Here is a 14,487-nt window from a genome sequence, read left to right as displayed (position 1 = left end):
TGGTTTAGGTCTGTAATAGAATAATAAGAAAATATAGAATTTTGACAGTAATTATTCATCTTGCTGTTTAGGGCAGCCAAATTTATTGGAAAACAAAACACCCCCCACCCCCCCCCCCGCCCATACACCCACCCCCTGTGTCACAGAGGTTTGCACCAACCCAGGTGCTTGTAGGTATCAGATTGGATGCAATGCTAGTGGCTCACCATCACTGATTTAAAAGGCTACTTAATCCCTTCCTGACTCTCAGGTAGGAAGAAGTATGCTTAGAGGATGTTTGATGTTTATCTTACTTGTTTCTTAAAATTTTTCGGTGATATAGCATCTACTCACAATTTAAATTCAATTTTTCCTTTATATTTAATCAAAATCTCCCTTACAGTAAATTTGGTACATTACGTTTCTTTTTTTTCTTTTTGTTCCTTTTGATTATATTTCAGATAATATTTTTGATTATATTTTGATAATTTTCAGATCACAATCGTATACATGCCACAGATGTTCTTCATGCAGTATGGTATCTGACAACACGTCCTGTTCCTGGATTTCAGGAAATTCATAATGAGCATATAATGGAAAGTGATTTGGGTATGTATTCACATAGGTTATTGTTTTCTTTTGCTGTAAGAATGTTTTAATGAAACTACAACAGGTAAAACAAATCAGTCTGGAAAAAAAAATCTAATTATTCTTATCACTCAAATATTGTTTTGTATTTTAATATAAAGCAGTAGAAATATCACAAGTAGTACACGCCATTCAGAAATATCATGCAGTAGATTTTTAAAAAAATTATTAGATGAGTAGTGGTTAGTTTGTTAGCCAAGAATACACTTAATAAATTTTCTATGCTGAATGAAACCTCTGCATACTGCTACAGTCAGCATATTTTTAGCATTTGAAATACATTAGACATATATTTCTTAACTTTATTGGGAAATTAAATAGACCAAAGAAAAAATACCAAAGTCAAAGTATGTAACTTAATTGAAGTTCTCCTTAAAGTTTTTAGTGTAAAAATGAGTGTTTCAGAATTCTGTATTAGATATCACACTCAGACATTCAGGCATTGAAGTGACTACCCTAACAATAACTGCATAAGAGCATCCCTGAAAGAGAAATAAAGACTTCAAATTAAAATTGTGTATGACATTAGTTCTAATGAATCTTGCTTTTGTGTTGTCTGTGACTTCATGGAATTAACTTTTAGATTTGTAGTTTTTACTAAAATATATACTGTAAGTAAAGTATAATTATTCTAAATATATACTTTTATACTAAAATGTATGTATTTAAGAAAAATAAAATGGGGAAATCAAGCACCCTCTAAGAAATCTGTTTTATATGTGCAGTAAAAAAGAAAAGATGCAAGTCATGTGGCTTTTAAAGGCTGTAATTTTAAGAAGTAATTTGTGAACTGTACAGAACATCATACAGTATATTTTATTTCTTCCTTACTAATTAGCCCCTCTGTTGTCACCTTTCTCTTTTTTCCAAGTTTGTCCATATCCACTGATTGCACCCTATTGCATTGTCTTTCTCTGACCGTTAAAAAGGTTAAGACTGGAGACTTGACTGGAGGAAAGGAAAATGATAAAAATCCTTTTGTTTCCCTTTACAAAAAAGTAAAATTAAAATAAGAAATTATAGTCTTATTGCTTTGGAACTGTTCCAGTATAAACGTTACTAGGATTTTTAGTCCTTGCTTATTCTATTAAGGCAAAAGAGCCCCTTTTTATTATGCAGTGACAAAATAAGTACTATTGCTTTTTTTTTTAAGTAGTGACTTTGTCTAAAGTAAAGAGGAGAATAAAACCGTGAATCTCCTATCACGCAAATATTTCTAACTTAATGGGTTTAGTTCCTTTTGCAGTAGTTTCCACTGTCCCTTGAACCTTTCCTATAGCTCTGCAAGTTCAAGAAATGGGCAAATTACAGAAATGCTAAGGGAGATGCTGATTGATCCTTTCCTGGCCTTATTTAGGTTGGAGAGAAACTGTAGAACGCTCTTTTAGTGCTTTCATTTTAAGAAGGGAATGAAATTCCAGGTCTGCGTAACAGCAGGAGGTCTTCAGCAGCATGACAGTAAGGGGAAGGCAAAGAAGTGACAGAGACCTTAACAGTAATGTGTAACCACTGGTATCCATGTGGATTTTCCAAGATCTGTAGTTTGGACTCTGAGATGTACATCTTTGCTAGTTTTTCTCCTTCTCTTTGTTCCCTCCCATGGAACAAATACCTACAGGTGCATTTTAATAATTAAAAGCTTAGATTGTTATGGTTGCTTTCTAATCTAAATGACAACTCTACTGCAATCAAGAGACTTAGACCAGATGGCCAGTGTCCCTTGTTCCACTAGATTGCCTTCTGTGCTTGCTGAAACATTCCTCTGAACCAGCCTTCTGCAGCACAAGTGAACTGTAGCTGCGCAGAGAGTGACTTCCTCTGTTTTATATTTTCTAAGGCACCATACAGTTTCAAGGACCAAGGCAAATCTTTCCTTTCTTCCTCTCATCTTCCGATGAGGGCAGTAGGTGTGGATATGTGCCCCACATATATTGCCCAAAGTGTGAAGTCTACATTTCTTTTTCTAAAATTGTGTGGCAAGAGTGAGCTCTGACTGTGGTGAATTACAAATATTTCTTTTTCCTGATTATGACTGTTCAAAGCTCTTCTGAAAGTCTCCTTTATTTGTGTGAATGATAGTTATCCTTCAGCATTGTAATGGAAAATCTTGTATGAAAAAACGGATCCTGAGGTATATCTGTATGTAGTACTAGGTAAAGAATTGGTTTTGGAACAGGAACATTCTGCTTTCCAGTTTTGGGACACTTCTTACAGGCTCCACAATGTCCTGCAGGATTTTGCCCTCCTTGTATAATGTCATGAAACAGCTGAAGCTTTTAATGTATTTGTAAGACTGCGTCTACCCTTTTGGACAACCCTTGTGGCCATGACAAATTTACGACTTACTGGCATTTCAACTTTTCTTCAAATAGCTGGTTTATCTATAAACAATAGTATGACTTTTTTTTTAAGGTATAAGTCTGTCTTTGCCAATTATTCAGCTCCACAATTACAAGGATAACTATATTAAGATTATGTTCACAATAGTATCTGGCTGAGTCACTTAAAATATTCATATTAAAAATATGAATGAAATAATGTTCTAAAAAATAATTTTTTTTTGTATTTTCGATTTTCTTAGATGAAGCCAGTGGTATTGCCCCTGGTCAAGTCAGCTATATTTCTTCAAAAAGTTGTTCTATTGCTGATGACAGTTATGGTTGTCTGGCATCAAACATTCCTGCTTTGGAATTGATGGCTTTATATGTAGCAGCTGCCATGCATGATTATGATCATCCTGGTCGTACAAATGCTTTTCTAGTGGCTACAAATGCACCTCAGGTAAGAAATTCTTTAACCAGAAAATTATTTGTCTGTATCCGAAATTAGAAAAATTTTTTTCAGGTCCTATTTAATCTATATTCAATTAATTATTTTCTAGGATGTTTTGTATAAACACGGGAGTTGTGAGTAAAATCTACTACTGTTTTAATGTTTTAGTTAACTCATTTGCAGTTAAAATGTATTCATCATCAGCATTAAATGTAGCACATTGAAAACTAGTGATACTTCACACCATTTCGCATTAACTACAGTTCTTATATGCTTTGGAGTTCTTTTCATTTTTATTTAAACAATACTGGAATTAAAAGCATATACTTAGATCTGGCTTTTGGTTTGTTTTTCTTTGTTTTGTTGGTTGTGTTTTTTATGTCAGTGTGTATGCTCCACACATGCTGCCAAGAGTACAAAGTCTACATTTTAAGTGGTTTGTGTATGTGTGCCTACAGTGTGAATGTAGATGTCACTAAGCCATCATTAAGGACTTTTAAGGAAAGAAAAAACTTTGCTAATTGTTTGTGTGGTTTTTTTTTTCTCATCTGCCATTTTTATTTCACTTTAACCCTCAAAACTAAAAGGCAAAAACCATCATTTCCAATAGTTGTTTTCTTTTTTGTTTTTTTAAATTAAGACTTGTTTCTGACTAGCCCTTAAGCTTCAAAATATTTAATTATAATTTTAAATCTTTACTCTGTCATTTATGATTCTCTTTTTTTTTTCTTTTTTTTTTTTTTTTTTTGTAGGCTGTTCTCTACAATGACAGATCAGTCTTAGAAAATCACCATGCTGCTTCTGCCTGGCATCTTTTCTTATCACGACCAGAATACAACTTTTTATCAAATCTTGATCATGTAGAATTCAAGCGTTTTCGTTTCGTAGTGATTGAAGCAATCCTTGCCACAGATCTCAAGAAGCATTTTGATTTCCTTGCAGAGTTTAATGCCAAGGTTTGTTACATTTTAGTGTCTGCACTGAGCTGGTCATGATATACTGATGTTAGTGCTGCTACTCAGTAGTTGTTAGTATTAATAACTTGCATTTAAAGTTTTATATTATTTAAATCTAAGTTACTAAAAAAATGCAAATAGAGTATTTCCTTTGTACAACCCAATCGTAGATTGTTTTGTAGATTGCCTAATAAGCCTAGCAAATGTGACATAGGGACCCACAGGAGACCTCGATCATATGTCACGTTTCCACCTTCTGAGAGATAGTAAATGACTTTTTTTGACTATATAAGACAAAAAATTATATAGAAAAATTAGTGCAAGTGTCTGTTGTGCAAAGCCTGAAAAAAAAAACACTTTGAATGTTTTTAACTTAATTTTTAAAAATGTATGTGCTCAACCCAGGTCAATGATATCAACAGTCATGGTATAGAATGGAGCAATGAAAATGATCGCCTACTGGCCTGTCAAATATGCATCAAACTGGCAGATATTAATGGCCCAGCAAAAGTTAGAGAGCTGCATCTGAAATGGACAGAAGGCATTGTTAATGAATTTTATGAACAGGTGGGTATGGAAAGTGTAATTCACTCTTTTTTAATGAGAGGCAGATGATCAATTCTTTGCATTACCAAATGTATAACTAAATTAAACATTATTCCTTGTGTTAGATCTTCAGGTAAGGTATTTCCATCTTCTTTTTCCGAATACTGAAAATTTATTTTTATGGGTAGCATACTAACATAATCTTTTACTTTCTATCAATTGTGTTAGAATCTTGAAAACAAGCTCCCTGCCAATGATGTCCATTTTTCAGATATTAGTTTATTTTCTTTTGGTTTTCTTTCTTAGGATGATGCTGATAAACCAAAATAACTTCTTCCACTTTGGGAAGTTAAGTTCACTCATATGTTTCCAAGTCAAAGAATATGTGTAGAATCCACAAGAATAGAAATGTATATTCAGCTAACTCTTAGTGCAAAGACAGAAGATATTTCAAAACTTTTAAAATTAAATATTAGAAATGCATATTTGTAACTAACAGTATTAAAATGTAAATAAGATTTTTACAGTGGAACTTTGATAAATAATCCTATCAAGATTAACTGGAAAAAAGTCTGAAAATTTGTTGCCTATTTTTACATTTACAACTTCTGTAAGCCCCCCCCAGACATATTCTACATTTCTATTCTGTTATTTTTCTGTAGTCACCTTTCTGAGGAGTTAACTATTTATAAGGCAACAACCAAAAAATATTTGAAAAATATTTTTCAAATTAGGAAGATAAAAGTAAACAACAAAATCACTTGGGATATTTAAGCAATAGCAATAATAATCTGAAGTACTTACACTTACTGTAAGACCTTAGTATTCTAAGTTGCTCCTTTAGGAAAAACTCTTTTTTAAAACTATCAGGTCCACAGAAGTGCTGAGGTAAGTGATTATCAGAGTTGTGTATGAGCAACTGTTCAATTTTTTTCTTCTCCAGTTTATAAAATGGGAAAAAAACCAAAACCAAACCACTTTATTCTGGATGTTATAATTCATTTCATTCTTCTATTCTTTACCAGAATGCCTTACTCTAGCTGATTATTTTCCCATTTTCTCTGTTCATCAGCTCAACAATTGAAGTCAAATCTCTGCCTACCCTGAAGCTGTCCTATAAAGGCAGAGGAATAGCAGCTCCAGTAGAAGTAGGTCTCCATCCATGTGCAAGGGTATCTCGCAGCAAAGCTGAAGGGAGGACTATAGTCTATGCAAGTCTGAGCCATAATGTGTCTTTATTTTAAATTGGCCTAATTACATTTTCATTCACTTAGTCTAGACTATTATTGCCTCTAGTAAAAAGATACAATGCATCTGATGGTTACTTGGTTCCTTAAAAGTAATCTTTAAAATAAAAATTTAAAGTTAATTTTGTGAAAAGTTCTGATAATTTTTTTCATTTCTTTTTCAGGGTGATGAAGAAGCAAGCCTTGGATTACCTATAAGCCCCTTCATGGATCGTTCTTCTCCACAGCTTGCAAAACTGCAAGAATCTTTCATCACTCACATAGTTGGCCCCCTTTGTAATTCTTATAATGCAGCTGGGTTGCTTCCGGGGCAATGGGTTGATGAAGAGGAGGAGGATGCAGAAAGTACTGAAGATGATGATGGAGCACAGTTAGACAGTGATGATGAAGAAATGGAAGATGATCTTATTTTAAGTAAGTTTCTGTATTTCGGTTGGTGCATGTGGTTGTCATTTAATAGGTTCAGACATAGCAATGATGGTTGAAATTGCATAGTACAAACATTGCAGATTTTGCGATTATGCTGCTTCATAAATTTTACTCTTTTAATAAAATTTTTGTTAATACCAGGAGACCTGCAATTTGAAACAGAAACTCATTGTTATCCTTTGCCATGTCACTATTTAAATATTCTGAATAAGCATCCATGTTTTTTGCCCAAATTTACATCTCTCTTACAACATGCCATTGGTTTTTTATGTGTAAAATACAATTACTTTGAATCTCAAACAATCAAATATGCTTATAATTTTCAGAAGCTCAAAGAAAAAAAGGTAGACGAATATTTTGCCAGCTAATACACCATCTCAGTGAAAATCACAAAATATGGAAGAAAGTGATTGAAGACGAAGAAAAAAATAAAGCTGAAGGAACTAAACTGCTGACTGAGATCTCATCTTTACCTCAAGCAGATGAAATTCAGGTTATTGAGGAAGCTGATGAAGAAGATGAGCGGCAACTAGGAGAAGACAAGACATGCTGAGAAAACTTCAGTGGTGTCCAGTATGATGATAGCCTATTTTTTTTTCCACTGTGCTGACTTTAGCCTGACACAGTTCACATAAAATTGAAAGGCCTTAATACTGTGAGAGGATTCTTTGTACTCTAGTGGAATCCCACTCCTATGCACTTTCACCACGCAGAATACGAAACTTTATTCAAAGATTGAGTATGGTATACCCTGATGCAAAGTTCTTTATGCCTTAGTTGGTATAAAATATCCTGATATAATGCTGCCTTGCTGAATATGGAACTCCTATTTTCCTTGAGGTACCTGCAATTTTTAAAAACATTCAGTGACTTCAATTACCAAAGTGGCAAGAACTTTTTGCTAACAAGGAAATGTGGGATGAATCCTAATATTGTCTTGAGTTGTTTATTTCATGTTGGTTTTGAACATGAATAAGAAAAAGTCTGTGCCTGTATGAAAACTATGTTACTGTTGCAGTGCAAGCCTGTTGTGGGGTGTCTACTTAGTGCAGTAGTGTGCTTAATGTAGTCATCTCAGAGCAACTGTTCAAGGACTGTGACATAAATGCTGAATTCTGATATTTGTGGGTTTAAAAAAGAAAAAAAATCCAGGTGCATCTATTTCTGATGCTTTTTATTATTGTGCATAATCTGATGTTTTATTTTTGCAGAAAGTATTCAGGTTTGCAGTGGGTGTTCATGATAATTCATTGAATACAAGGCCATTATCATCTATTGCCTTGCTGTTTTGTGGTAGAACATTAAAAACCCGTTCAGCTACTTAAATTATTAAGGAATTTTATTCTTTTAGTCATAATGCTATATTTCCTGCCCTTACTCAGGTTCCTGTTTAAAAACAAGTCAACCACATAATAGATTTTTATCTTGCACCGATTTCCGGCATTAAATTTTAAGGAAATAAGATCGTATTTCATTTATTCTTTGTATGTAAAACTTTAGGAGAATTAAAGATTTTTTTTTTTAAAAGACATAAACTACTGTTTCAAAATGGCTAGTGTATTTTAACGTGCCCCACATCTTTTCTCCCATCACAGACATAGCTTAAATTGCCTTCAAGTTGGATGAACATCCTGAAATATACATATGGAAAGCAGAACATGAAAACTTTGTGTAAAGCCTAATAGTAAGATAAACATCACTGTACTATATTGCATTTTAGATTGTTGAGATTTTAAATAAGAAACTTAAACATTCCACACAAATGTATTTTTAGGAACACCCCCATTGTAGGTCTAATTAAAAAAAAAAAAAGAGCATAAATTAGGCTACAAGTATATAAGCAAGCCACAAATAAAGCTAGTTTTAAAAGTGCACCTTTTAGTACTAAACATTTATATGCTGTGCAGTTGAATAAAAACAAATGCACGCATGTGCAAGTTGCTAAATGTATCTTAGCATATTTGTGTTTACACTCACATCAGTTGACTTGAAAAAAAAATAACATTCCTAAGATAACCTTGTGTAAATTGTACTGCACTATTTTACACAAACAAATTTTTATTCTGCTCTTTGATTGGCCAGTTTAAATAACTGAAAGGAATTCTTCTTTTATTTTCCACTAATAACCTTTTTGTTGATCCATTTAGAAGACCACTGAGACATGCTTTTGCTATTTTATATATTCAGTGCCAAATCCCCCTTTGCTGCCATTATTACTTTCACTGCATTTTTTGTAACATGAGCAGTGTTAAAACCAGATATTTCTGTCATTAATAAAATGTTGCACTATTGAAGCTGGCACTTACTGATCATTCACTGGTATTTTGCATTTGTTGTTCATATATTTTCCTAACAGATAATTTGAAGACTACAGAAATTATGCTTGTTTCAGTATGCTGTATTCTCAGCATTTTGTGTTTAGCCTATGTGTTTGTATATAAAAAAAATCACTTTAATACTGTTTAATTTCATTTTGCTTTGACTGAAAAAAAGATGCAAATGAGCTTGTCTAAAATTACTGTTATATTATTTTACATGACAGTTTTCCATTTAGTTTCCTTTTAAAAAATTATTATTAAAAACTAATATAAAGAAAGAATAAGAAGATAAAATAACATTTCATCTTTTACTAAAGCATTGGCAGCATTTATATCTGGTGACAACTTTGCCAGCAACTTTCTTATCTCAGGATTCCCTTAAACTCTTCAGGAATACTGAAGGTATTTTTAAATTCAGAAACAAGTAGCAAACCTCAGTGTTTAATAAACTATAATGCTAATATGTATTTCCAATTAGATATTTTCAAGTTACAATAGCTTGCTTCAAAGATATGTTTAATTATGAATGTATTCAAAATCCACCTTAAAATGTCTGTTATTTATGTATATATAATATGTGACTAATTCTTACTCTAAGAGCAAGCGGAAAAGAATGTACAAATGTCATCAAAGGTTGGTTCAGGGCATGTTTGCAGAAGTGGTTGTAACTGTAACTGAAGGTGTCTTAATCTTTCAAAAATGGTAATGGAGGGTCATTTGAATCTTGATTGAGCTATTGTCAACAATAATGTATCTATTGGTTAACAATAATATATCTCCTTATAAGGAGCCGTTTCTTCAGCCCCTTTCCTATCAAGAGTCTCCCATCTCCTCGTTGCCGCCTTTTACAATATATGTTGGATTACTTGCTCCTATGCATACAGTGCATACAGAACTAGACTACAAAGTTTTCTGTAAGGACCCAATTCCCTCCATGCCTCTGGAGACCTCTGGATGTTATGGTGTGCTAAACTAGTCAAAATGAACTGCTTAGATCCTCTTCCCCTGAGTTCTTCCTCCATGACAAAGTTAGACGGTGAGTCTAAGATTCCAAATGAAAGGACTGGTGTAACATTAGTCAAGGTGAGTCCAAATTAACAAAGTTTGCGCAAGACCCGATTTGCTCTGTGCATAGAACCATTTCTTCTCTGTACTACTTGCATTCAATTTTAACCACAACTAGTGGCAGGTGAATCCACAAAAGGCGTTAGAAGAATTCAAGAGCTTTTCGCTTTGGTGCTTCCTCCTGGACAGGCATAGTTGAGGCTGGGCTTCTGGTTCCTCTAAAAGTATACACAGAATTTGAGGTAATCCAGTGTGTGGCACTAACATTCACAGGGCAGTACTTTCCCTTTTGTCCAGAAAACATTTGAGAAGGTGTGAGAGGTGCAGAATTGGAAGTGTCTCATAGGCTGGTGAGTGTGAGATCAGGAATTCAGATCAGTCTGAGAGACAAGTTTTGGAGTAAAAGGATGGAATTAGTTTGGGTGATGAGAATTAGAAAAGAGACATAAGGATGGCATATACGCACACAAAAAATATATGTTCTTATTCAGAAGAGAGACACTGTTTATTGTTTCAAGACAGTTTGTTGTCTTCAAAAGAGTACGGAAACAGGATATCTTTGGTAAGTCAAAATATTTGGATTGTTAGAAATGAAATGAAAATAGAAATGAAAATGAAATTACACTGCTAATAAAGATACAATTATCATAACTTAAGCTGTGACGCAGGTTTAAGAAAATTGATTTTTCTGTGGCCAATAAAGATTAGATGAGAGAAAATAAACATATGAAGTTGATTAAATGAGGTACAAAAAGTATAATGAAGGCAGTGTTTTACTTTGCTTTTTTTTCTCCAGCTTTCTTCCGAATTGTGTTTCTGGACAACGTGCTTCTTCATGTCTATGTTAAGGCAAATGAGGTAATGAATTGCTTTCATTTTTGCAATGAAGAATTTTCCTTTCGATATCTTCTGAACTAAGCTGTTAACTTGCTACAAGAATCATACTGCAGATTCTCAGAGATGAAGCTGGCAAAAGAACACAACTGTTAACTGGTCCCTATCTGATCTTAATTTAATAGGGCTATAAGCAATTAGTACTTTTGTCCTCTGCTAAATGAGAAAGAATAACATCTTGTATTTCAGAAGAAAGAGGAAAGAAAGCTTATGGACTAAGCTGCTATAGGATAAACATTCCAGTGCACTTGAGTTTCTAGTTGGCAGTGACCCTCCTGGCATAGTGTACATCCCCCACATCCTTCTGAATCCAGCTAATAGATACATAACTCTTAACTGAGCAATCTGTCTCAATGGTTTTGTTGTCCATTTTTTACTCTCATTTCTCTAAGACATTTCTGGCTTAGACTTGAAATAATAGTTCTGGTTAGTCTCATTTCTGTTATCTGCAATACTCTCAAAAAAAAAAAAGTAGAGTAACTAGCAATTGCTTGTTTTGTTAATAATAGCATTAAGGTATAGAAACTGGTTCCAGTAAAGAAAAAACTGTTTTCCTTTGGTACTGAGATTGAAACATCTGTCCAGAAATTGGCTGACTTTAAATGCTATTGTTGTGATACAATCAGGATACTGAATAATGGATGCTTAATGTATTTAAGTGATTGACACTTATTTGGTTCTATGTGATACTACAGACACCCTTTAAAAAGGGCACAACACAATCAGAAATGTTTGACCAGAAGGTTTCTTTTGAAATCTGTACACTGTCAGTCATCTTTTGATTTCTGTACTTCAAGACATCACAGGTGATAGCAACCGGTGTCTATGATAGGTTCTACTGTGCAGGCTGTATTACCTGGCAGAATGTTACCATCTGTGAAATCTAAGTAAAGAGAGTAAAAATCCTATACAGAGGAGAAGCCTTCTGCCTTCTGGTTTATCTGTGAGGTTTCAGAAAAATAGAAATGTGTAACATTAAACCAATAGAGCCTTCAAATAATGGTGAGAGTGCATAGTGTTTCGAATTATTCCTACCATTCACCTTGTGATTTGTCCATGTTCTAAATATCTTGCCAAAAAACAGGTGATGAGTCACTTCTGACTCATCTCTCCAGATCAGCAGAACCCTTTGCACCTTGAATGAGATCAAAGTCTTTTCATTTTACTTGCTTATAAAACAAAGACTAATGCTTAGCTTAAAATGTAAGTATTATACCAAAAATCCAAAGCTTGACATTACTTATTGCACATGGGGAGCAGACTTTGTCACCTGTGCCAGTTAGACGAGAAAACTTGCTCCTATATGTGGTCGTTCAAATGGACTTAATATACCCCTCTTTCTTTTATCATGACATTCATCCTACTAGAATTTATTAATCTCTGTGGTATTGCCAATTTATCTGACTCGTATATTAACTAAGCTTTCTCTCAGTCAAAGAAGTGAATGAAGAAGCCCTCCTATTTATCTTTGAGAAGGGGTTTGTAATCATTTTGTTCTATTCATCATAAATAAGGCGTTACCAAAATACTGTTTCTAATTTCAGATGTCACACTCCAGGAGAAATATCTGTCTATTAGACAGATTGCAGAATTCCAGTACAGACCGGTAAGACTGACCAGAAATATGGAAGACATGGCCTAAAAAGAAGGAGAAAGTTAAAATTAATTCAAGAGATTTTTCTGAGTCTAGAGAAAATGAAACTTAAGTGAGATATTCTAAGGTTTTAAATACTTAATAAGGCTGCTTCAAAGAGCAAAGTAATCAGAATAATGCTTTCAGTGTTCATAGTGTTTAGGACAAGAAATAACAGCTTTAAATTGCAAGAAGGAAGATTCAGGCTCAACATGGCTAATTGTCTAAAGATTGAGAAGGCTGTGACTCACTGAAATAGATTGTCTTGGAGTATTAAGGAAGTCTTTGAAAATAAAAAGAAGTCTGAAAAACAGCTTTCAGAAAAACGTATTACTGGGTCAGATGAGTGAACTGCATAACTTAGATCCTTTCTAGACCTATTTTTTAAATACTAGGACTAGAGATGAGGTCTGATGTGGATCACCTTAAATACCAATAAGAAAATATGCACAGTGATAGAAAATAGTCAAATAATAACATTCAAACAACAGGAATTGGATGTGTCAGCTGAATCTCTATTTCAGTGAATATTCCAGATTTTTCATTTACTGAGTATTTAACTGGTAATGTATCTCCTACCAGAAATAGTCTTTTTATTTGTTGAGGGAGAGAGTTAGGCTCGTTTTGAAAATACAGACAAGGTTCGAAGCTCTGCCAGAGTTAAGATTCTGTCTAGTTGTCAACTTATGGATAAATGGAAATGCAGTAGCCAAAATGTTTTAAAAAAAAAGATTGTCTAAAGTTAGTTTGCTAAGGATTATTATATTTTAAATATTTGTCAAGCTCTCTGGTCCTCTTGGTCCTCTCCAGATCTTAAGAAAGTGCATACTTAAGACACTGGAAGGTGTTGGATGCTTTTGAAGATTGTGTAATTCATATACTTACAAAGAGGATTTTTAGATAAATTTTAGCCCTTAGCACTCAGTTTTATTGCAGTCTCTTTCTTCCTACAGAAGAATTATTCTTACAGTCTCTTTTCAAATATATAATCATGACAATCATTATGACATGAAGAACTTGAATATTCTATAGATTATATCTACAATTTGTGATGAAGTAAATGCAATATTAAGGTATGTTGCATTTCCCTCTATACTGTCACAGTTTAGACTGTACATTCTTTGAGAGAGAAACAGTATGTCTTATACAACGTAAAATACAGTGGAACAAGATCTGAAGATGCCTTGAAGAGGCTTTAAAAAGCAATTTTTATGCTTCCAAAAAAGAGCAATTAAATTAATTCCTAACCTATATAGGCAGAAGAAGGGTCATAAGTACCTATGTTTTTCCTGGAAAAATTAGGCTTATAAAATTCTGCTGTGGTACATGTTCACCAGCATTATTATTTTAACTGAGCTTATTGTGCAAGCTGAAGAGAACCAAAAGGGCATTTGGACTTCTTTAACAGGGGTGCATGTGGAGAAAGGAAACTTAATTACCTGAGAATAACAGGAATCCTTTAAGATGTTTTATCCATAGTGATTCTGTTACCTAACTTTCATTCTTTATTGCTATGAAACCCTACCTGGATTACCTATATTAGTGAAAGACCTGAACAACAATTGAGTGATCCTTTATTCCCCCATTTTAGTGAGGATATAAGAGTGTCCGTGGGGCATACAGCATGGACCCTGTTGTCTAGATGCTAATGGTGGGACTAATGCGGTTAAGGATCCTAACAAATTAACTAATGTAAAAAGCTCATCTTTTTTTATATGTAATTTTTTTTCATGCTTCTGATAAGTCATAGTTTATACAAATTAAAAGTATTTCTTTTAAGATTTTTAGTACGAGCGTAGAAAAGGAAGTCAGCACTTGAAAACACCAAGGAAATAAATAGTAAGTTTATTCTGTTTTCTGGTATATTACTATAGGCTGGTATATATCACATGTAAAATTTTAGGCAAGCAGCTATCTGCTGCGGTAATAGTAAGCTATTGGATTAGATTGCACGTTCCTGATATGCTCCATTATTTTAATGGATTTAATCTATTTGGAAT

At 33.6% G+C, this 14,487-nt stretch overlaps 1 protein-coding gene across 2 annotated transcripts in view; it reads left to right on the top strand.

The window, feature by feature from the left end:
- PDE3B (phosphodiesterase 3B) overlaps nt 1-12,772 on the top strand; it is a 95,198-nt gene extending 82,426 nt beyond the window's left edge. Inside the window, exons 11-18 of one of the 2 annotated variants that reach the window (XR_012675731.1) lie at nt 475-588; nt 3,209-3,408; nt 4,152-4,355; nt 4,761-4,922; nt 6,313-6,562; nt 6,904-10,522; nt 10,757-10,818; nt 12,399-12,772. Coding sequence is in view for 1 of the 2 variants with exons in the window: in XM_075163092.1 (XP_075019193.1) it covers nt 475-588; nt 3,209-3,408; nt 4,152-4,355; nt 4,761-4,922; nt 6,313-6,562; nt 6,904-7,130 (1,157 nt within the window). In the remaining variant the exon portion in view is untranslated. Of the gene's footprint in view, nt 1-474; nt 589-3,208; nt 3,409-4,151; nt 4,356-4,760; nt 4,923-6,312; nt 6,563-6,903; nt 10,705-10,756; nt 10,819-12,398 lie in introns of those variants that run through there. The other variant, XM_075163092.1, reaches the window with a different exon arrangement.
- Nucleotides 12,773-14,487: the final 1,715 nt, after the last annotated feature.

Source organism: Calonectris borealis, chromosome 14 (assembly GCF_964195595.1).
Source record: "Calonectris borealis chromosome 14, bCalBor7.hap1.2, whole genome shotgun sequence".
NCBI lineage: Eukaryota > Metazoa > Chordata > Aves > Procellariiformes > Procellariidae > Calonectris > Calonectris borealis.
Note: the sequence above shows the minus strand (reverse complement) of the source record. Positions and strands in the feature narration are given on the sequence as shown.